Raw genomic sequence first — 22,413 nt, forward strand, 5'->3', positions numbered from 1 at the left:
GGTGCAGGACTTCTGGAGTCCCAGACACTTCAAGCACGGTCTAGGGGTACCTGTGAGCTCCAGAAGGCAACCCCCCACCCCCACCCAAGGTGTGGAATCCAGGTATCTTAGGTGGCAGTGTGGCTGAGGGACCAAATCACCTGGTTGGCCTGGGATGGTCCCAGGTTTAGCACTGAAAATCCTGCATCAGGACAGGTGGTCACCCTGTGGTGGCCTTGGAGGACCAAACCCTCTGCATCACCATGTTGGCTCCCCTTGGACAGTCTGGACTCAGAGAACCGAACTGGCCTCTAATGGGGTGGGGACCTCTCCTTGGCCAATGGAGCTTCTCATACCATCGCTTTCTCTGGCCCCACGGCCCCAGTCCCAGGCACTCAGTCCACAGATAGTGTGTGAGTGTTGAGGGATTTCCCATCTTTCCCCATTCTGTGAACCAGTCTCCAGGACTTCTGAGGCCTGGGGGCTGGTGTGTGAGGTTGGGATGAGGGTGGAGAATAGGTTTGGAGGGACTTCTTTTGAAACAACTTCTCATTTTACAAGGAACGGAGGCCTACAGGAGAAGAAACCTGCCCCAGGCCCCTGAGGGAGAGTTTGCTGCTGGTTGTTAGTGGCCACCCACGTCCACCGCCCCTGCCCTCCTTGCTCCATGCCTGAGAGGAAGCCAGCCTCATCCCCACTTCTAAGGCTGGGACCCAGGGTCCAAGCAAAATCCCACTGGAATTGGCTCAGCCTTGAGCACCAGACCAAGTTGGCCCCATCGGAAAGGATACCTTGGCTTTTGTTTTGCAAATGCAAGATCTTGAACAGGAAACAAATAAATAAAACCCACCCAGTGCTGGTGCTTGACCAAGACAGAGAGACAGCAAGTGCACAGAAGTTGGTAGCTATTTATTGCACTGAAAACACCAGTAAAACAGACACCCCTTCTTCCCCCCTCCCTCCCAGTAGCAGAAGTTTTGAGCAGTGGTCATTCAAGTTCACAGCCACATATTTAAAAAAGAAAAGAAAAGAAAAGAACTGAAACAAATCCCCAAACAAATAGTAACAAAGAAACCAGCACGGGGAGTCTGGCAAACACATCCCCCAAAGGGTCTCCCCTTGGGAGACGGGAGGCCGTGGGTCAGGATTAGCGCTACAGTGTGCACGATCCTGGGAGAACATGTTCCTATAGAGGTGTTCGCATGCTGGAGCCTGGGTCTGGTCTTAGGTCTGGATTTTTTGCATCTACAGGATGTTTTTAGAGGAGCAGAGTTTCACTGACTGGTGGGGGTGGGCCCTGGACCACTTTGTCTGCCAGCCTCCCCTGCGTGCTGCCTCAGGATCATGCTGGTGCCCTGTGGTCCACACTGGCTGACTACCCACCCACTCACAGGAGTGTCCTTCTTCATGGGGCTGTTTCCTCCTGGGGTAGGAACCTGCCTCCATTTCTCTGGCACTTGGAGTGGGACACAGTGGATAGGAGGCATGTCAGCAATTAAAAATCAGGACTTTGGGGTACTCCACTCAGTTCCCCCTGGCAGAAAAACCCAGGGCCAGACAGGAAAAGCAGGTCTGATCAGAACTGGGAATGGAATCCTACTAAACCCCAAAGCATGGCTCTTTCCCCACGGTCCACTGCTAACAAGCAGTTGACAGGCACCAAAGAGGGGAATGAGGGGCAGGTGGCAGAGTGGAGGCGGGCTGGCCAGGCCCAGAACGAAGCAGGAATCCAGCCGGTGGCTAACCCTGTCAGTTCTCACAGGTATATTGGGCTTCACTTGACCTTCCCGCTTGATCCCCCATCAGCCCTGCAACATAGATTGGGCAGGAATATTTAACCCTTTAACTGATGGGGAAACGGAGGCTGAGAATGGGACCAGACTTGGTCTGGAATTGCAGCATCCCCTGTGAAGGCCACACCCTCACCTTTGGCTTGGGGACTGCTGTGGGGGCCCCTGGCAACTCGCAAGGGAGGCGGGCAGTTTTGCTGCTGGGATGCTGGGATCGCTGGGCCTCGCTGGGAAGCCCTCTGGACCCGGGGCAGGGCCAAGTTCCTGCCCCTGGGCCTCGGCAGCAGGGTGTGTGCCAAGGATAGAGGCCGGTGATCAACCAGTCTGGAGAGCAGGAAGCCCAGGCAGCCTCTTTCCTGGCCTGCAGCCCCAGCACAGCCCGCCTCACCTGTCCCCAGGGCAGCAGCAGACATCTCAGGACCAGGGAAAACTCAGCCCCGGATCGGACATCCCCACCAGTCCTCCAGCCAACACCCAGGACTCCCCAGAGGTTCAGGGGATCCAGCGCCTCCTCCAAATCCCTGGGGATGTGGCTCTTCCTCCCCTAAAATCCTCCAGAGGGGACAGTATCTCATGCTGGCAAAACACGGCCACACAGAGGCCAAAAGCACAGAGAGGCGGCAACATAATTCCGAGTCGGACACTGAGAATACAACCTCTATTTTTTTTTTTTTTGTCCAAAACATGTAGATTGGTTTTGCTGAGTGTTTTTTCTTCTTTTCTTTTTTTTTGAACATACTTACTGCATATAAAGTCATGCAAAGAAAACAGTGCAGACAGTAGATCCTAGTGGATGTGCCAACGCATTCCACATCAGAGTCAATCCCGAGGAAGAGGGAAAGAGAAAGGAAAAGAAAGAGAGAGAGATTTGAACCCACGGCTGCAGGACGAGGCATGAAGAGGAGAAATTCTAGTGCTCTGCTTGGACCAGCAGATGCGGAGGGGAGAGGAAATGAAGACACATGCTCGTGAAACCCCCGAAAGCTGGGGGGAGGGCTTGGGGGGGCACACAGATGCGGTGGGATGAAATCCTGGGAAGCTGGGAAGCATCCTAGTAGGAACCTCAGTTTGGGAGGCAAGCAAAAAAAAAAAAAAAAAAGATATTTCCGTCCTGACAACCTCCCCCACTCTCTCTGCCCTGATTTGCTGTTTCTTAGCACTAACATCTGGTGTTTCTACAGTCCTGGGAGGAACCTGGAGACCAAAATGTCAGCGATGCCCTTCCCCCCAGGACTGAGTCCACCTCGGCCCCAGATAATAACCACAGGTGACAGAGGGCATCTCCGAGATGACGTTAAAAAAAAAAAGACCTAGAACGGAAAGAAACTACCCCTCACCCCTCAACCCATCCTGACCCTCCTCACCATAATTTGAGAGGCTTGGTTATTACATAAATATCCATTAACGCAAAATCGATTTACGAAACACACAGAGGTTTGGCTATAAAAAGGCATGCGGTCCAAGTAGAAGTGGTACCTAAACGTTGCCTTCTTTGCCCCCGCCCCCCAGAAGCAATTGGATTCTCTCCCTCGGATGGGATGGAGCTGGAATTCTCCAGGACTGATAGAAGGGTGGAATGGGCATTACTTCTGGAGGTAAACGTCAGCCGAAGGCAGAAGGAGAGGGTGGGGGCACCCTGAGAGGATCGTGCTCCACACACTGAGGGGGAGGGGTCCATGGGGACGAGAGGACAGGCCAGGGTGGGAGAAGAGCCAGGAGGCTGTGCAGGTGGGGACTCCTGGCGTCTGCTCCTCTCTCACCTTCTCCCACGGGGGAGGCTGGCTCAGGGGTCTGGGGGGGCCCTGGAAGGGAGAGACAGGGAGATGGGGGGCAGATGCCACATTCCTCCTGATTCCGCCTCTCTTTCTCCTTCGCCCATGGGGGACACACAGTTGGGCATTCTGGCCTACAGCCAAGGCCGGGCCAGGCTGACAACAGCCAGGAGTAAGGGGGGCAGTCCTCGGAGCCAGCACCCAGGGCACCCAGGCCTGAGGAAGCCCCGCCCTGGCAGGGGACAGAGAGCTAGAGAGGCAGATGGTTGGTGGCAGGGAGATGTGGCCATTTGCTCGGAAGTCGTGACAGCTTTTGGGAGCAGGCGGGTTTTCTTGACGCAGGTGTGGCGGTGATGGTGACGATGGTGGTGGTGGGGGGGTGACGTGATTGGGGGAATTCCAGCAAAATCCAAGTGGGAGAACCAGCAGCCACATTCCATGAACGAAGAGTAAATCTCTGTGGTACAGGGTCCCCAGGCTGGTCCTTCAACTGTAAGAAAGGGTAGGTGTGGTGGGGAAGGCGTTGGGGGGGTGGTTCTGAGGGTGGCAGGTTTTCCCTGTGCAACCACCCTGCTCCAGTCCTTAGATGGGGTTGAAGCTGCTTCCGGTGGATCCCCACCCCCACCCCCACTCCCCACCCCCACCCCCCAACCTGCCGGTCTGGTCTCCTCCCTGTGGCCCTCTGGCCTCCACCCCGTGGCCTTCCAGCAGCCAACTTCCCCATCATGTCCCCCTGCAGACCGACACCACCCCATTCCTTCAGATTGTCCTAGATGCCAGATGGCGGGAAGGAGGGGCTCTTACTGGGGCAGGACGGAGGGCGCCCCAGATCTGTGGAAGTGGACAATCTGCCATTTGCCGTCCCGGCGGTGCCAGACGCGGGTCTCCTCCGACTGGGCCGTGCGGGGGATGCCACCTGCATCCAGGTACTGCGTGATGCGGATGTAGGCGATGCAGGCCGACTCGTCGCCCATCAGATGGATATGGGGGTTCAGGATGGTGGTGTGCACAGGCTTGCTGTTCCGAGACCACACTGGAGGTGGGGATGGGAGGGGGCAAAGGAGATGCAACTGGGGGCCTCCTGCGTCCCTTCCTTCACTTCCCCGTCTCCCAGCGACCCTCTCAGCAGAGGCACCCCCGCCTGCCTCATTTCCACAGAAGGGGTCTCTGTGACAGGGCCCAGCTAGGAGTCAAGGCAGAACTTCTAGATGGCTAGAGCAGATCCCAGCTTAGAGACCAGGGATCTCCGACATGCCAATTCTTTAAAATACAGGGGAATGGGAGTTTAGAATCACGGTATCTCAGACACACAGAAGTATAGGCCTATGATTGCAGAATCAGATGAACTTAGACCAGAGTCTCAAACCCAGATTCCCCACGGAGGCCAGGCAAGTACATAAACGAGGCAGGTGAGCGAGGGCTAAGATGCTCAGTCGTGGCAGACCGTTTGCCTGTGGGTCAGGGAGTGATGGGGGGGCGGGGGGAGCCGTAGTGAGTAGCACACTCTAGCCCACCTACAGAGGGCTCCCTGCACACACCTCCCTGCTGGTTGCTCTGTGAGTAGCTGACCCTTGAACAACGAGGGGGAGGAGATTTAGCGGCCACCCCCCCACCACACACACACACTTGAAAATCCACGTAGAGCCTTTGACTCCCCCAAGATTTAACTGCTTGTAACCTTATGTTGACTGGAAGCCTTCCCAATAAGAGCAACAGTTGATTAACTCACAATTTTGGATGTTATTTATATTACGTGCTATATTCTTACAATAGAGTAAGCTGGAGGTGAGAAAATGATATTAAGAAAATCACAAGGTAAAATCTTAAAAAAAAAAAAAAAAAAGGGCAGCCCAGGTGGCTCAGCAGTTTAGCGCCGCCTTCAGTCCAGGGCTTGATCCTGGAGCCCCAGGATGGAGTCCCATGTCAGGTTCCCTGCATGGAGCCTGCTTCTCCCTCTGCTTGTGTCTCTGCCTCTCTCTCTCTCTCTCTCTCAAGAATAATAAATAAAATCTTTAAAAAAAAAAAGAAAATCATAAGGAAGAGAAAGTACATTTATAGTACTGTGCTGTATTTATTGGGGGAAATGTGTGTGTGTATAAGTGGGCCCACACAGTTCAAACCTATCTTGTTCAAGGGTCAGCTGTAAGGGGAACGCACATTGCCACACCTGATATTTCAGGAGAGTCTAGAAGTCTGGATTCTTATGTGAAAATACCTCATTTTTATTATTGGCATCTAATTCAAATTTAAAACAACATGCAGGCCGCATGAACCATAGGTGCAGTCCAGATATGGCCTGGGGACCCCTGATGCATCGCCCCTACTCCTGACATACGGAATTATGGAAATCTGACTGATATTAAAATTGTAGAATCTTAGGATCTTGGAATTTTAAGGATGGAATCGGTGGTCATGGAGTGAGGTCATGGAGTTTGCCAGAGTCAGGTGGAAATGCATAGCTCTTGTAATCATGACAGAACTGAGAAAAATACCTGAAACTAGCTTTCTCTATGAAAAATATGAACCACTATTATTATTATTATTATTATTATTATTAATTATTTTGGTTCTAGGAACCCTCAATTTTTTTTAGCAAGACGGAAAACAAAAGCACAGAAAGACAATGACCCAGGGAGTGGCTGGACAGGGGTCACCAGGGTCCTGGGATTCAGAGGAACCCTCAAGGCTTCTCCTAGTGTAGCTCAAATGTAGATCCACATCCCCCAGAGAACTGACTTAAAATATACACTTCCCACCTCTGCTCTTAAAGGTGACAATTCAAAAATCTATACTATTAAAAAGCCTCTTTCCCCTGTCCCACCCTCCAATGCTGATGCCCAGCCAGGTTTGTGAGACATGGGTTTCCTAGAAAATGTAAAATGTCTTTTTGTTTTCCCCAGGACTGCTGAAAGCATCCCTCATATTATGATCACGCCTGACCTAGGCTTTGGCTACAAACACCAAATCACTGAATCTTACAAATGTAGACTAACAGACTTACAACTTGGGGCTCTCTCGAAGAGAATGTAGAGCTTTTGCATTATAGGCTTGGGAGTGACCTCAGAGGTCACCCAGTGGCCCTCCTACAAAATGCGAGGAGGTCCCTGTAAGCATCCTCGACTGCACCCAGGGCTGGAGGGACTCAAGACCATCCAGTTCAATGCATCCACTAAACACATCTGGAAACTGAGGTCCGGAGAAGCAATCTGACTTGTCCCAGGCTGGGCTACTTTTCTGAAAGAAATGCAGTAGAACCTAAAAGAAGTCAGTGTCCAGATGGGACTAAATTAGGACAATCTAGAACAATCTCAGAAGAGACAAACAAGCTCAGCATTGTTGAGGGCACTGGGCCTTGCTGTTCTTGGCAAGGGCTGGGGTTCTGGGGGACATTTATAAAGAAATGACCATCCTAATGTGTGTCTCTGAATAGACTGTAGCCTTCTAACAGCCACCCTTGTGGGGAGCGTGGGAGGCAGGGCCAAGTCCTCCAGCAGGGAAAAACAGGCAGGGTGGTGGGACTTGGCCCGGGGCAGGCAGTTGCTCTGGGTCTTACACTCATGGGTCCTTTGGCATTCAAACCTCGAGTTCAGGGGGCCGGTGTTGTGATGGGGACCATTTGGATGCAGGCCAAGAGCTAGTTCAGCCTTCTCTTTGTGTTTATTTTCCTGTTGCCATCTCTGAGCCTTTACAGCCAGCTCAGTGGGGACTGGGGAGCTCACTGCGAAATCAGCACCTGCAGGGGACAGACCCATATAGAGGCAGCCATGGTGATCAGTCAAGGAGCTCCAGGGTCATGAGAACCCTTGGGGTCCAGCCACCTCTCTTCACATGAGAATTTAACCTCCATTGCCAGCCTTGGAGCATCAGAGTTTGATTAATCAAGGGGAAAGGCAATTTTCTTCTTTGGAGCTTTTTTGGGGTGCTCTTGGGCTCTGGTTGTCTATAAGGTACAGTCAGATTGGGTGCAGGCAGGAAAGAAGTGTCCAGCTGACGGCTGCTAACATGCAGGTGAGAAGAGGCAGCCCAGGGCAGGGATGGGGAGGGGTGAGTCAGGACTGGGTTCTGCCACTGACTTTCCAGGTTCCTTAGGATGAGTCACTTTCTCTCTCTGGGCCTCAGTTTCCCCTTCTGGGTGAGGTAGAGTTGGACTAGATCCTTTTTCAGTCACTTAAATGCCACCTTTGGTTTTGCCATCTACCTGCACTTCCTTCATTAAAAGATTTCCCTAAATTGGGGCAGCCCGGGTGGCTCAGCGGTTTAGCGCCACCTTCAGCCCAGAGCCTGATCCTGGAGACCCGGGATCGAGTCCCACGTCAGGCTCCCTGCATGGAGCCTGCTTCTCCCTCTGCCTCTCTCTCTTTCTCTCTCTCTCTCTCTGTGTCTCTCATGAATAAATAAATAAAATCTTTAAAAGGATATTTCCCTAAATCAATACACCTCATTAATTTATGTAAATTGATTTTAAAAGAAAACTGTCTAGTGCAATCAAGAATGAACAGCCAGTATCACAGAACACAAATTTAATCATGAGTCCAGCATAAATGAAATAAAGTTATGTAATTCTAGCTCCATGCTCTTGCCTGCAAGGGATCTGAGCCTGAGACTGCTCTCTCTTTGATGAAGAGGGAAATTAGGAAGCGTGGGAAGAGGTGTTCAACGAACGCCCAGCTGAGCCTCTGCTCCTGACGAAGCCAGACGTATTGAAAGAGAATTTAGAAAGGGACCAACTTTCTCACTGTGAGAACCAGTGCCGTTTCCACATGTGCCAGAGATCATCTTTGTGTCGGCTCAGTGGCACATGCCTCCCTTCGGGGTACCCCTGGGAATGCCACCTCTCAGGGCCTTCCTCTCGGTCCTGAGCTGATAAGTCTAACCTGCACGTGCTCTGCTTCGTCCCTGTCTGACCCCTGGCCAAGGCGAGACGTGGACACAGGCAGAAAGCGCTCTGGGTCAGGCCCAGCCTCAGCCCCCTGACAGCCCCTGCTTGCAAAGCTGCCGGGGTCTCTCCCACAGAGGAGAGGCCGAGGAAGGACAGACATGCGGACAGAGACCTAGACAAACAGGCAGGGGCACAGCAGTGTGAGCTCGGCTCTCCTCCTCTTCCCAGGACTGACCACCTACAGGCCTAACAGCCCACCAGCCAGCTTGTGACCAGTTGGACAGTCAGGGTGGCCCCAGGCATCTAGATGGCTGTGATGGGGTGCATGCCCAGCAGGAAGGCTCTCTCATCTGTAAACCGGGAATAAAAGCCCTCCCCTCGCCCTCCCAGGGGCAGGGGCAGGGGCAGGAGAGGGCTGGGAGGGCTTGTCACACTTGTCCCAGGTCCCCATCCTCAGCCCCAGGAGGGACAGCTGGCAGTCGGACGGGCCCGGGTTATGAGAGGGAACTGAGATGGTACCAACCCCTGTCCACACGGGATCTTCCTCTTCGCTGGCTCCTGAGCTGCCCCGGGGGCCCTGCCCGTCACCCTGCTGTGCCATCCGGCAGGACATGGAACGCGAGCAGACAACAGGCACCCCAGAGAGAAGGGATTGCTCACGGTTTTCAAAATAGAATCGATGGAAGTCCAGGCCCTCGACCAGGTTCCCCAGGGCCTCAGGTTCGAAGGCTGTCATCCCAGGGTCACACATCTTCCTGGGGGAGGAAGTCAGAAGAAAGAGGGGTCGGGGTGGCCTCCTGAGGCCACCCTCTAACTCCAGGGGCCTAGACTGGAGGAGGGTGGGCCTGCCACATTGGAGGCATTGTGCCCACCTCACAGAATCAGTGGAGCCACTGGGTTGGAGAAGGGCTTCCAGACTGTACCTTGAGGCCCTCACCGCCCACTTGTGGGTGCCCATTTAGAACTAGGAAGCCTGGCTTCCAGTCCTGGTCCTGCCACTCACTGGCTACAAGGCCCCCAGCAGGTGGCTTCACATCACCCAGCAAGAGTGCCATGAGGGTCATGAAGCTTTGTGCGTGCGTAGCCCTCAGGCACTGGCTGGGCTAACTCGGCCCCTATGCTCCGCTCCAAACCACATCTCCTGGTCCAGGACAGAAGGGCCAGAGGGGCTTTTCCCAGTTTGCTTTCCTGGGGTGGGGTGGGGGACAGGTGGAGGTAGAGAGGACCTTTCCTTCACATGAAAGTAACTTCTGCTCTCAGAGCAGGCACGTCCCTGGACGGGTGCGTTTTGCTTCTTTAAAGCTTCCCCTTCTACGGGAGCCTCAGTTTCCTGTTCTGTCACATGAGGAAAATAGCCTTCCAGGAAGTCATGCTTGGGAGGAAGCCGTATATTTCCAGCACAGAGCTCCCTCCCAGGTGTCAGCCTCTTAGGAAACCTTGGCGGCCAGGCCGAGGGAGGAAAATCTGCCTCCGCCATCCCCAGGCCTCTGGGATCTGTGGCACAACACAGACCCTGGTAAAATGACAATGAGGTCCAGGACAGGAAGGACCTCGGGACAAGCAAAGATCCCACCCTGGGGGGAGGAGGGAATGGGAGGCCCTGGAGGACAGGCATCAGGCCCCGCATTGTCTGAGTTGGACATTGTGGTGAATGCAGGGCGCTCTACCCCTGCTCTTCTCTGACTGTCCTTTCCACGTGACCTCAGACAACTCAGCACCTCAGACTCTCTGAATGGATTAGCTGGGGGCTGGGAGCTCTGCTCAGACCGTATGAGATGCTCAGGACCCTTCAGTTCCAGAATCCTTCAAGGTTGGGGGTCTGAGCTCCAGGTGTCCGGGAGACTGGGTGCCCTTCCCTGGAGAAGCCCCTCCCCAGGAGGTCTCTGGGCCCCCTGACTCTGAAGGGACTCAGAGGTCCCCTGCTCCAAATCCATTATACTTCTAGGGATACTGAGGCCCCGTGAGTGAAGTTTCACAGGGCCAGACTCAGGGTACCTTAGGCTCCAGAGGTCATGGCACGGGGTCAGAACCTAGGGTAGGCTGCACATGCAGGAGAAAGGGACATCACAGAGGTGGGAGGGGGGGCCCCAGTAATGGCACGGCGAGGGGTGGGAGGTTTGGGGTTCCACAGAGGCCACCTCTCTTTCCCTCCCTCCGTGCTGTATCCTTCCAGAGATACTCTCTGGCTCTTTCCACGGCTGATTTAGCTCTTTTGAGGGCTGGCTGCAAGACCTGTTTCACGGCATGCTTCTGTGCTCTTCTGCTTTACCCAGGTGCACACGTGCACACACACCTGTGCACACCTCTTATGCACACAGTCACAGACGTGCATGTGTGGACAAGTGCATGCACACACGCGTACATGCGGTCTCAGCCTCACACCTGTACCTTCCAGAGTCCTTGTTCCTCCGACAGAAGCAGTGGATTGCTAGGGCTTTGCCACCTGCTGCTGCTGAAACCCTCCCACAATTAAAATGCACCTGGCCTGCAAAGCCTTTGGGAGACAAAGGCTTCCGGAATCCTCGGAATCCTCGGCTCTCTGGGACCTGCTTCTGCGCCAGACCAGGCAGTGTGTGGGTGGTCACTAGAGGGCGCTCCGGCCCAGCCTTTGCACACAGCCGCCCCTTGAAAGGCTGGTCCAGGTGGGCAGGGGACATCTCATACCATCTGTTTCATTTCATGTTATTTTTGGACACCCGCCCTTATTCCCCCAGAGGATTTAAGGTTCTGTTTTGAGGTTCTTTGGCTCACCCCTGCTCACTGGAGGACACACCCTATGGATTCCTGCCTGCTCCTGCCCACCTGAGGTCAGAGGCCCGAGGAGGTCCAAGGTGAGGAGCAGGCCCATGCAGCAGGTCTGAGGAGAGGCCCGCCTCCCTCCCCTCCTTCCCCGCTCATCTCCTGCGGAGGCCCATGCTGCGGTAGGGAAGCAAAGGAGTTTTGTTGGAGTTCCTCCTGGGGAACAAGACATGAGGAGGAGGACGAGGAGAGGGAGGACCGAGATACAGAGAAGTATTGTGAACAGAAAGCTTCATGAAAGCATACAGTCTGAATGCAACACAGAAATAATGAGTTCAGTCTGATTCACTGCACATGCAGAGGGAGTGAATGAGGGTCAGAGATGAGGACCCCCAAAGTTAGCCATCAGTGCCCCCTGCACAACAATCCAGGCAGGACATGCAGAATGGACCCAGCCGACTCACGTGTAGGACTCAAAATCTCCATTGCTTATGGCTTCAATCAGCTGCTCTGTCACTTTTATAATCTCCTGTTTCCGCACTGAAAGGCAGGAGGAGACACAGAGAAATGATAGTAATAGTAACGGAGCACCAGCTACCATTTTCTGAGTCCCTGTCATGTGCTGGACCCTGAGCTGGGACCTGAGGGCCTCATAGAGATGGTCTCAGTCAGCCTCACATCATCCTTGGGAGGTAGGTAGCATTGCTCCCATTTCACAGAAGCAGAAACTGAGGCCCAGCATAGGTGGGAAAAGACAGGGAAATCCCCCTCAGCTGCAAAGGGCAGAGCCAGCGTCCCCGTTGGCAGCTTTCGCCTCAGTGAAGCAGGCATGGCCGACGTTCTGACATTAGGCCTGATTTGAAGCCAGGCTGACTCCAAAATACGCTTCTCTGTCCCTTTGCTTTGCCACCTGAATCAAAACCAGGTCGACAGTGGTGGTTGTCACTAGCAGCCACAAAGCAGGGGCTCCCTCTGGGCCCACACTGGGGCCCCTAAGGAAGGTCTTAGGGCTGACTCATCCCTTAGGTCTGGGCAAGCTTTTTGCTCCATTTGGGTGCCTGTAGGACTTGGGCACTGACTGAGCGGTTCAGCACTTTCTAGGCATAATGAATCCCAGTTGCTGAGACCTGACCTCTCCCATCCACCACTGAAACATGACGAATAGCTGGTCTTTCTGGTAGAGGTTTAGGCGTCAGCTTTTGTATTCCATGTGTGCTGCTCTGACCCCAGTTTTCCCGTCTGTGAAGTGGAAACAGCACCACCTCTCATCCCTTCAGTGCCACACCCAGACTTGAGCACCGGACTTCACGTCTATCCCGCACAGGTCCCCTCAAGCTGTGCGACAAGGCCACAGGGCTGTTTCCCGGACCATCAGGTGGCGACAACGGCACCCCCCTCCCAGTAATGGGGTAATGTGGGATGAGGCAATGTGCACACAGCGCCTGGCACCTAGTAGGTACACATTTTAAGTGCTGCCATTTCCTGCCTCCTCCTATACAAGTTGCTACACCTGCTCCTCACAAACACCCCAGGAGGTTCGCGGGGCCAGTGCCCCTCCAATCCCATGCACTAGGAGATGGAGCCGGGTGTCCTGGCTCCCAGCAGAACTGTCCCACCAGAAGCCTCATGTGGTTCCCTGGAGCAGGCTCTCCCCACCATAGCCCCAAGCTTCACTTCAAACCCAGGCAGCTGGCTGGCCTCCGGAGCAGCTCTGGTGAGGTCCACGGGCACGCTGCCATGTCTCAGTCTGGGAGGGAGGGAGGGAGTACGCCTGGCTGAGGCCCTGTGCTTGACCCTTTCCTCACCACTCCCAGGACCACCCCACCCTGCCTGATGCCAGGGAGCTCACTGCAGGCCCAGATGCACACAAAATCCTGCACCATCCAGGCTGAAAGAACCTTTGGGGACCAGGGACTCAGCCTCCTTTTCAAACTATGGGGGTAATGGAGGCCTAGCAAGGGGTTGACTTGCCCAAGGACATAGACCGTCTTGGTGCAGAGTCTGGCTCCCACCCCAGGGCCCTTCCACAGGACCCCCACACCCCGCATGCTCCCTGACTGGTTAGGCCCATACACTTGTCTGTTTTTTTTTTTTTTTTTTTTTACTTGTCTGTTTCCTAACTCAGATACGTGCTCCATGGAAGCTGGGCCATAGCTGCCCTCATCCCACTGGATACCTGGACCAGGCCTGGCCCCCACAGGCGTTCATCACTGAACCAGCAAGTACACCAGGCATTGTGCCATGCGCTCGGCCTGCAGAATCTTGAAGCCTCACGGCACAACTTCATGTGGCTGTCACTTCCATGTCAGAGATGAGCAAACTGGAGGGGAGAGCGGTTGACTGGTCTGCTGTCGTGAGCTGACCCCCCCAGCCAGCGTTTGTGGCTCCAAAGCCCATCACACACTCCTCAGGGCAGGGGCCCTGTGCCCAGCATGGCTCCTGACACACGTGGGTGCTCCGTAGACACATAGGTCACCATCTTCAATGTCAGTAGCACAGTGAGGGGCTGAGTCTTTATCTCCTGGCTTTGCCAAGATTTGCCAGGGCTGGGAATGAGCCTGTCTTGGACTACGAGCTCGGCTGGTTAACTCCTGGGCCTTGCCTGGGGCGGGGGCAGAGGAGGCAGGAATGAATGAATCACTGGGTGGACTGAACCAGGGCCTGGGGCTGCTGTCTTCACACTGTGTGCTGGAATCTACCCAGTTGCCAGGTGGTCTCTGTCCCTAGGAGCCCAAGAGCCTGGCCTGTTGGCCGACAGGAGATGCCTCATTCCACGCCCACGCAGACTCGAGGTGATGATCCAGAGCGGGTCCACATGCTCCTGGCAGGTCATGGGACCTGCGCCACCTCCTTGTTTTCCCAGCACAGACTTCAAGATTCCTTCCAGCCTGACATCCCACGCACCTGTGCTTAATTAATACCCTAACTCTTACGGGCTGCAGCTTGCTGCCGCCTCAGAGGCTAGGAAAGAGGCATGGATTCTGGAACCGGACTCCCTGAGTTTGGATCCTGACTCTGCTACCAAATAACTGTGACCTTTGGCAAGGTATTTGCTCATGCCTCAGTTTTCCTCTATGCATAATGGAGCTTCTAACAGTACTTACTTCGCAGGGTGGTTCTGAGGACTGTTAAGGATGCATCAGTAGAAAAAATGAACACATACATGGTTCTCATAAGAACCGTCTATTGTTCCAAGCCCTTTCTATCAACTCATTTATGTCAATAATGATGCATCGTATAAAGCATTTAGGGCTGTGCCTGGCACTCCGTGAATAAGAGCCATGATCATTATCATCTGGAAATCTCTGAATTGGAAGTTCTCTCTGAGGACAGCCTCTGGTCGCTAGCCAGGGCAGGGATGCTTCCCAGCAGCCTGATATGCAGCCTGACATGCTGTCTGGCATCTCTCTCCCTTTTTGCCCACCTCCTTCTTCCTCTAAGTCAGACTCTCCCCTCTGAAAGCCCATTGTTATAATTCTCTTCCCCGTTCTGCCTTCTGGGGCCCCAAGGTGTGCACCTGCTTCCCCAGACCCTATGCCCTCCCCCTCTACTAGGTTTCTCTTTCTAGGGCTGAAAGCCTCCAGGATTGGGTTTGCGGGATCTGACTTAAGCTGGCCATCCACTCTTTGAGGGTCCTCAAGCTATTTAAATGCCTCAATGTGGTTTGAATACTGCAGAATATCAGGTCTGGAGGAGCACTCTATTCCCTCCCCAATTCTGGACACTATGCCTCTATCAATACATCCAGAAACAAGGCCTCACTTGGCTGTGCCTCTAGCCACTCAGGACATCAAGTCTGCCAGCAGTGGAAATCTAATGGGCAGAAATCTCCCTATCAGCTTCATCTCTGGGACAGAAGATCTGGGAATCTGGTGCTCCTTAGTTCTGGAGAAAATCACTCTGGTTTTGGGTCCCTCCCTTGCCCTCAGCAGTCCTGTTGCTGTGTGAGAGATTCATTCAACAACTTCTCGGTAGCCACTTCTGGCATTTCTCATCTGCCAGGTGTTCACCCCTTCAATCCAATCCAGGAGTGCTCCCAGACAGATGGGAAAGCGGAGGCCCCAGAGAGGTTAAGGTACTGTCTGAAGGTCACACAGCATGCTGGGGCTAAGATGGGATTGACATTCCTGACCGGTATTTTCCCAGAATGTCTCTGCCTAGATTCTGAGGCAGCTCTTTGGGTTGGGGAGGAAATTAATTTTTTATGGAGCTGACCAGTAGGAGGCAGGAAGTGGGAAGGAAGCCTAGCAGAGCCCTGTGCAGCTCAGAGGGCCAGAGTCCTGTGCAGTAAGCCCGAGGTGCTCTGAAATATTAATGTCTCTCTCTGTGCTCAGGGGCAAATGTTCCCTAGAGGGTGACATTTCTAATTAACTTGAATGTTAGGTCAGAATCCACCCCACCAGCTGCTATTCTCACTTAGTGAGCAGACTTAACAAATTAACACCAGAAAATGGTTTTTTTGAAACTTACTATGAGGCCTGAAGAAGCTAAGAAGCTGAGGCACAGAGCTCCTCTCTCCTGCCAAACACAGGGATGAGCTCCTGGCGGAGCCTCTTTCATCAGACATGGCCTTTTACATGTGGGAGACTGAGGCAGGGAATGGGGATCCTGGTTCTGCCATTACTAACCTGGATGCGCCTGGGCCTGATTTCCCCTTTCTGGAAAAGGGGCACAGCTCAACGAACACTTTAGACTTCACAAATTTCCCCATCCTGATCTCTCTAGAGCAGAGGATGGTGACAGCAAATGTGGGGCCTCAGGGATGCCACCCAGAGCCAATACTCCAGGTGGAAAGTGTCTTCGATGGGTCACATTTACATTTACAACACAGACAAATTTTGCATACCTTTCCAAATATTTCTCTAACATATAACCATCTGTCTTAAAATAACCTTTGAGTAACATGGATGCTCCATAAAAATTTCATATGGCTTCCTGTCATTCAGCTATAAGCTCCAGTTTGAAAAAAAGAAATTAAAATGTGTTAAACCATTACCAGTGCCAAATACTGTGAGACCATTTTATACGCAGCCTCTCATTTCATCCACACAGCAATCCTCTGAGACTGATACTGTTGTCATCTCTTTACTAAAGGAAAACTGTGGCTCAGAGAGGTAGAGTAAGTTGTCTAAGGTCACCCAGCAAAGGGACTGCAGTGAAGAAGCACAGAGCCAGTTCACCTCTATGATCCCTGTCTGCTCTGAGACCAGCATTATGAGGCCACAACGAGTCTTTTCAAAATCCCAGCGCCTCTTGTCACAAGGACAGAGAGCGTCAAATATGGGGAAAGTCTTGGATATGCCGTGTCTTGAGCCACCACAAATCAGAGTCCACAGGCACAGGGCTGGGAATGTGGTTGGAAAACTGTACCTGAGGGACTTAGAATGCACACTTGACCCCAACAGGAGTTTTTCTTCAAGATAATCAGTTTTTAAAGGTTGTCCCTAAGGACACTTGGGTGGCTCAGTGGTTGAGCGTCTGCCTTCTACTCAGGGTGTGATCCCGGGGTCCAGGACCAAGTCCTGCATCAGGGTCCCTGCAGGGAGCCTGCTTCTTCCTCAGCCTATGTCTCTACCTCTCTCTCTGCATCTCTCATGAATAAATAAATAAAATCTTTTTAAAAAATTAATAAAGGTCGTCTCTGGTGCCATCGTCCAAGACCGATTTGCTCTAACGCCAGGCTGTGGTGCTAGAGTGACCGCCCCCGCGCCCTGCTCAGAATGACTACATAGGGACACACACAGGGTGAGGCCGAACTTCCAAGGCATCTGGGCAGAGTCAGGAGGTAGTCACGGTGTTCAGTGTGTCAAACTGCCTTTAAAGGTGGAACTGCAACTGTGTGCAAAAATAGCTGTTACGTAATAATAAAATGCTCTTTGCCCCTCCATTGTACTCTTTTAGGGACCAACATCTAAACAGAGAAATGTCTACCCTGGTACAGCTGCAATCCCTCCAGGTCAGTGGTGCCTTTCTAGGTTGGAGAGACTCCCCAGGTGTCTCCCACACGTGCTGAGTGTGAGACACCCCCCACCCAGCCCCGCCCAGGCTAGTGTCCCTATCCCATGGGACAAGGACGGCGGGTGTGGGCAGAACCACAGGACATCACTAACTCACCCAAGGATTTGGTGTCCCCTGAGCAGACGGTGACACTCACCCTTCCTCCTCCAACTCCAAGCATGCTTGCCACTCACCGAAGCCTTTGAGGCACCATTACCAGGTGGGCCCCGGACCCACACTGCTCCAGGATTCAAATCCTGATTCCACCCTGTGAGGTAGGGGACCTCGGGCCAATTTATACAACCTCTGTTTCCCAGGCTGTAAAACAGGCTTGATCACAGAACCTACTTCCCAGCTCAGGTAAATGTAAAGCGCACACCAGGTGTCCCGCAAAAGGCAGCACTCTCCCTGACACCCTCCTCATTCGTTCTGCTCTTAGCTGGTCATAGTTATCTGGAGTTTTGCTCCCTCATCCATCAGAAACCCTTTGGGGACTGTCAGCCACTGGCCACAGTAACCCCTGCACGTCGGGGTTGGTCTTGGGCAATGCTCCTTGTACCCCAGTCAACTGGATTTTCTGAATTTTTGCTTTCTCTTCCTTTCCTGTCATCACTTCATGTTTCTAGAATCAACTCATTTTTAAAATTAATTTTAATTAATTAATTTAATTAAATTAAATTAATTTAAAATTAATTAATTAATTAATTTTTAAAGTAAGCTCTATGCCCAACCTGGGGCTTGAACTCACGGTCCCAAGATCAAGAGTCTCATGCTCCACCAACTGAGACAGCCAGGTGCCCCTAAAATCAACTCGTTTTTTGGAAAATTCAAAAAGAAAATGTACATACCCCTATGACACATCTGTGACTTGAATATGTTCATTTCCCCCCCCAAAAAAGTGTACTAAACTACCTACATCACCCCACAATAAGAAAAGTCCATGTGCACACCACTGGTGGACTGAGTACCTCACGCAGGGAACCAGTGCCCTGCAGTGTGCCCAGTCTGCAAGGGGCTACAGCCGGGTCTCTGCGGAGGAGCAGGACACACGGTTGGCACTGGGGCCCTTTCAAGCCGGAGCTGTCAGTGAAGGGGGCCTGCCGGGAGGCCCGGGGGGCCCAGACGCTGAAGGCAAGGCCCCCCCTACCTTTGGTGTCTTCATCCTCAATGGTGGTGTTGGTACTCTCTGAAGATTCCTGCCAAAGAGAACACAGGAGCCGGTGAGGCCCAGCTGGCAAGTGGGACGAGGCACGGCCAGTTGGGGGGGCTGCCCCTGCCCCAGTTGCTGATGCTGCGGCCCGGTTTCTGTAAGCCTCACCGGCTCTGCCATCCAGATGCTGCCCTGAAAACCCTGCCAGACTTCCGAGCCTAAGGAGGGGAAGGGCCCAGCTAAGCAGGTGGCTGGTGGCAGGGGGCGTGGATGAAGGGATGGATGCAAGGAGAACCCTGGCCTTTCTGGAAGGGCTGGGAGGGCTCCCCGGCCCTGTCTGCTTGAGGGAGCAAAGAGGGGGTGTGGAAGAGCAGAGAGGCATATGGTGGCCACAGGACAGGGAAGGAATACACACACTGGCAGAGAGGAAGAGAGAGAGGTGGGGAGACCCAGTGTGAGAGAGGCTGGGCCTTTCAGCGGGAGAAAAACCACACACCTGGGGGAGACAGCCATGGGATCAGAAGAAGAGGGATGTGGGCCACCATGCCACCGCCGGAACCCCTAGACAGAGGCAGGGGCTGGTGCCTCCTCTGCCACCGGCGGGCCCTGGGTAGCGTCGAGAAGCTCAAGATGGGCCTCTCTGGCGCCCACTCCTTTGGCCAAACCAAGCCCCGCCTCCCCACTCGCCGCAACTGGCACAAATCAAGCCCTGAGATGAGTTCCAGAGCAGAGGGCGGGGAGAAGCAAGAAGCCAAGGGCTGGACGTGGGATGGGCTTCAAATCAACCTGCGTACCTGAGGGCGTTCTCTGGTCTACCTGCCAGGCTGCTGGTCTGGGCCATGGAGTGGGAGGTGTCAACAGAAACACGCAAACAACACGCACACGCAACACACATGTTGTCACACAAGGCACACGTACCAGGCATGCCCTGAGCACCCTCTCCCCCGCCCCGGGTTCCCAATGCAGCCTGCAGGAGGGAGGCAGGAGCGAGGGTTCGAGGCCCAGCATTTTACCGGCGTTTGGGAGACGGCGGACACTCACCATTAACTGAACGCTGGAACTGGACTTTCTTTTCTGGAAAAACAAGGAGAAGAGATGGGACAGGAAAAGACACAGAGTGAAAACAGCAGGGAGCAGAGAAACGGCAGGGAGCAGAGAAACGGATGACAGGGGGAGGTTTGGAAGGATGATGGGCCTCAGGGTCATCCTCGACAGTCCCTCCCTTGCCAGCGTGGCACTGGGGCAAGAAGTCAGGGCCGTGAGCAAGAGCTGCCCTCGCAGGGCTGGTCCTCTCTCAGCCCGAAGCTCTTGTGGGGGGCCTCATGCACAGCCACCTGGGGCTCACCATCTGACCAGCAGCTCCAGGCCGAGCCTCCCCTGGACCAGGGCTTCCTCTACACCAAGCCCTGATGGCGGAAACAGATCCTAGGTTTTGGATACCAGTTGCCTAAGGCCTCTGGAAGCCAAATCTCTGACAGGACAAAAGGCTGCTCAGGTCTTGAGATGAGGCCCAGTGCCTCCTCCTAGCCTCCCCATGTGTCTCTACTGAAAGAGCCCCTCTCCTGGTTTGGTTGACTGTCATAGTCACTTGGGAAACTTGTCGAAAAGAAACATAACAAGGCCCCCTCAAGGGGTTCCATAACTAGGTCTGGGGTGGGGCCTGGGCATCTGGATTTTAAACAGTATCCCCAGGTAACTTCAAAGCAGGCCTGGGTGTGGAAACCAGTCCTCTAAGTGGCCTTCGAAACCCTGCCTGTGGTCCCAGCTTCCTGGCGACAGGCCCGTTCAGTTCCTTTACACCGATCGAGAAACTGAGGTATGGCCAGATGCACAGCTGGGCCCTGCCATCCCTCCTAGTCCAGCTTTTGGAGGATTTGCAGCTTCGTTTGTATTATTGGCTGTGGAACCAAGGGAAGGAGAGAAAGAGAGAGGACACATGCAGACTGTCTTCTCGTTCTCTCACTCTAAGCTGGGAGTCGTAAAGATCAGCCCTCAGGGAAGGCTGCGGGTCTAGGACTGGCCCTTGCATTGCATTGCACGCAAGGGAGGCTGGGGCCCAGAGCCAGGCAGTGACCGCCCGAGGTCTCCCAGCTAGCCGGCAGCGGAGCAGAGGCTGGAACCCCCAAGGGCAGGCTTTCTCCTCCATCCAGGCCTCCAGGCTCCAGGCCTGAGTGCTCTGCACAGGCTCATCCTTCCCGGACACGCTCACCTCTGAGAGGCCTGGAGGCTGTTCTCTTTGCTGTGCTGTGGGGGGGAGGAGCAGGGAAAGGACCTGAGATGCCCTCAGGGTGGGCCTTTGTCCCGGGGGAGGCCCTGGCTATTCTCTGAGGATCCTTAGGTCTAATTCTGGGCCTTCTGACTCTAAGATCCAGAGCCTCTGAGGGCCTGGAGCCTCCCACAAACAGCAGAAGGGGCTCACTGGGCGTTGCCTGGCATCAAGGCTCCGGGTCCCTACATCTGGATAGACAGTGTGAGTCCCACCGCCAGCAGCTTGCAGCCAGCCCTAGCTCGGCCTCACTTCCGGCTGGGCACAGCGTACGTGGGAGGGGATAGGCCCTCCCAGCTCTCCATCAGCAAAAACCTGAGGAACACAGGGGCCAGGGTTCCAGGCGGGACACGAGGAGGGAACACAGAGCAGAGACTGCATCAGATTCGAACATACAGTGACAGGATGGGACATGGGGGAAAGGGGTCACGATGGCACGGATGGGACACCAACAGGGGGCAGTGAGTGGGGTTGAGGGGTGGGAGCAGTCAGCTGCTCCTCAGAGAAGTAGGGGCTTAGAGGTGGCTGGGAGGGGGCCGTCACTCCTCAGTAACAGAAAGACTCCATTTCCCTGGATCACGGATGATGACGATACTAATCATAACCCCACACTGACCGGGGTCTTTCACCAAAAGTAGAGTCACATGTCTCAGAACCATGTGGAGAAGCATGGGTCTAGGGTCAGCGAAGCCGGTAGAAATAGAGTCAAAATTAGTCTCGAAAAGCCCATAAAGTACAGTACTCTGCAGCTCTGCTCTCCAACCAGCCCATCTTCCCTCCAGCAATCACTGGGCCTCCAGCTAAGCTTCCGACGAGGTTGGTGGTGTCTCTAGGGACCAAGCTGTAAGAAGAATACGAACTTCCCCATGGGGGCTGAACATGGATAGGCTACCGGAGGGCCTGGTGGGACTCCCCAAGGCCCACTCCGGTGCGAGCCTTACTGGCCCCAGCGAACACCTGCCATTCTCCCCTTGTACAGATGACCCAGGTGCACAAAATCGATGACCCAGGTCTCCAAAGGAGGGGAAGATGGGACCCTGCAAACCCACGGCTTCTTGGCTTGAGGTCCAGCGTCATTCATAGTGAAATACACGATGGAACCCCCTGCCCAAAGGGACATATTATAGGCTGGGCTCCCCAAATCCTGGTTGCTGTCGTCTTCCAGCTGGACTTCCCTCCTTCTCCACCCCCATAAAGGGCAAAGAGACGGTCTGCCAGGAATAGCCTTTGGGGAAACTATTCTTCATCCACACCTGCGCCACCCTGAGAAGTCACTCGGGGTCTGTCCTGCTGCTGCAGGAAAGAGTGGCTTTCTCTTCTGCTGTGCCCACTGGTAAGCCCTGCAATGACTGGCCAGAGTTCCACCACGCTTGGTGATGCCCTTGCCTTCAGGTAGCCTCTGCCTCTTGGCCTTGCCTGGAGAGGAGCCAGAAGAGAGCTTCACCCCAAGACCCAGCCTGAGGGAGGCCCTGACCTCACACCCAGTGGCTGCATGTCAGCCCTTGCCAGGGCCACACCTAAGAGCCAAGCAGATGGCGTAGCCCACCCTCTGCCCCCTCCTCCTCCACTGACCTGGGCCACAGCCCACTGGCACCTGTGGCCTCTGTCCTATACTCCCAATATGATTTTTTTCCTGGGGAACCCAGCACCCCCAGTGTCTACACACTATGGCCAAGAGGGCCCCAGTTGCTCCAAACTGGGCCAACCTCAAATTGCACATTCCCCCCATTACCCTTTCCAATTAGACAGGGAAGAGAATTTGACTCATGGGTAATCCAAAACAGCAAGTGAACCAGAGCTCAGTTCTGGACTCCATCATAGGATTTGGGATAAGCGTGGGT

At 54.0% G+C, this 22,413-nt stretch overlaps 1 protein-coding gene across 2 annotated transcripts in view; it reads right to left on the minus strand.

Moving 5' to 3' along the window:
• Positions 1-867: 867 nt before the first annotated feature.
• CAMK2A (calcium/calmodulin dependent protein kinase II alpha) overlaps positions 868-22,413 on the minus strand; it is a 64,938-nt gene continuing 43,392 nt past the window's right edge. The window contains exons 14-19 of one of the 2 annotated variants that reach the window (XM_055325114.1): positions 19,348-19,380; positions 18,304-18,352; positions 11,624-11,699; positions 9,081-9,175; positions 4,346-4,574; positions 868-4,031 (exon numbers count right to left, since the gene is read on the minus strand). In XM_055325114.1, the coding sequence (XP_055181089.1) occupies positions 4,028-4,031; positions 4,346-4,574; positions 9,081-9,175; positions 11,624-11,699; positions 18,304-18,352; positions 19,348-19,380 (486 nt within the window). In that variant the 3' untranslated portion in view covers positions 868-4,027. The remainder of the gene's footprint in view (positions 4,032-4,345; positions 4,575-9,080; positions 9,176-11,623; positions 11,700-18,303; positions 18,353-19,347; positions 19,381-22,413) is intronic. The other variant, XM_055325115.1, reaches the window with a different exon arrangement.

This window comes from Nyctereutes procyonoides, unplaced genomic scaffold (genome assembly GCF_905146905.1).
Source record: "Nyctereutes procyonoides isolate TBG_1078 unplaced genomic scaffold, NYPRO_anot_genome, whole genome shotgun sequence".
NCBI classification, from domain to species: domain Eukaryota; kingdom Metazoa; phylum Chordata; class Mammalia; order Carnivora; family Canidae; genus Nyctereutes; species Nyctereutes procyonoides.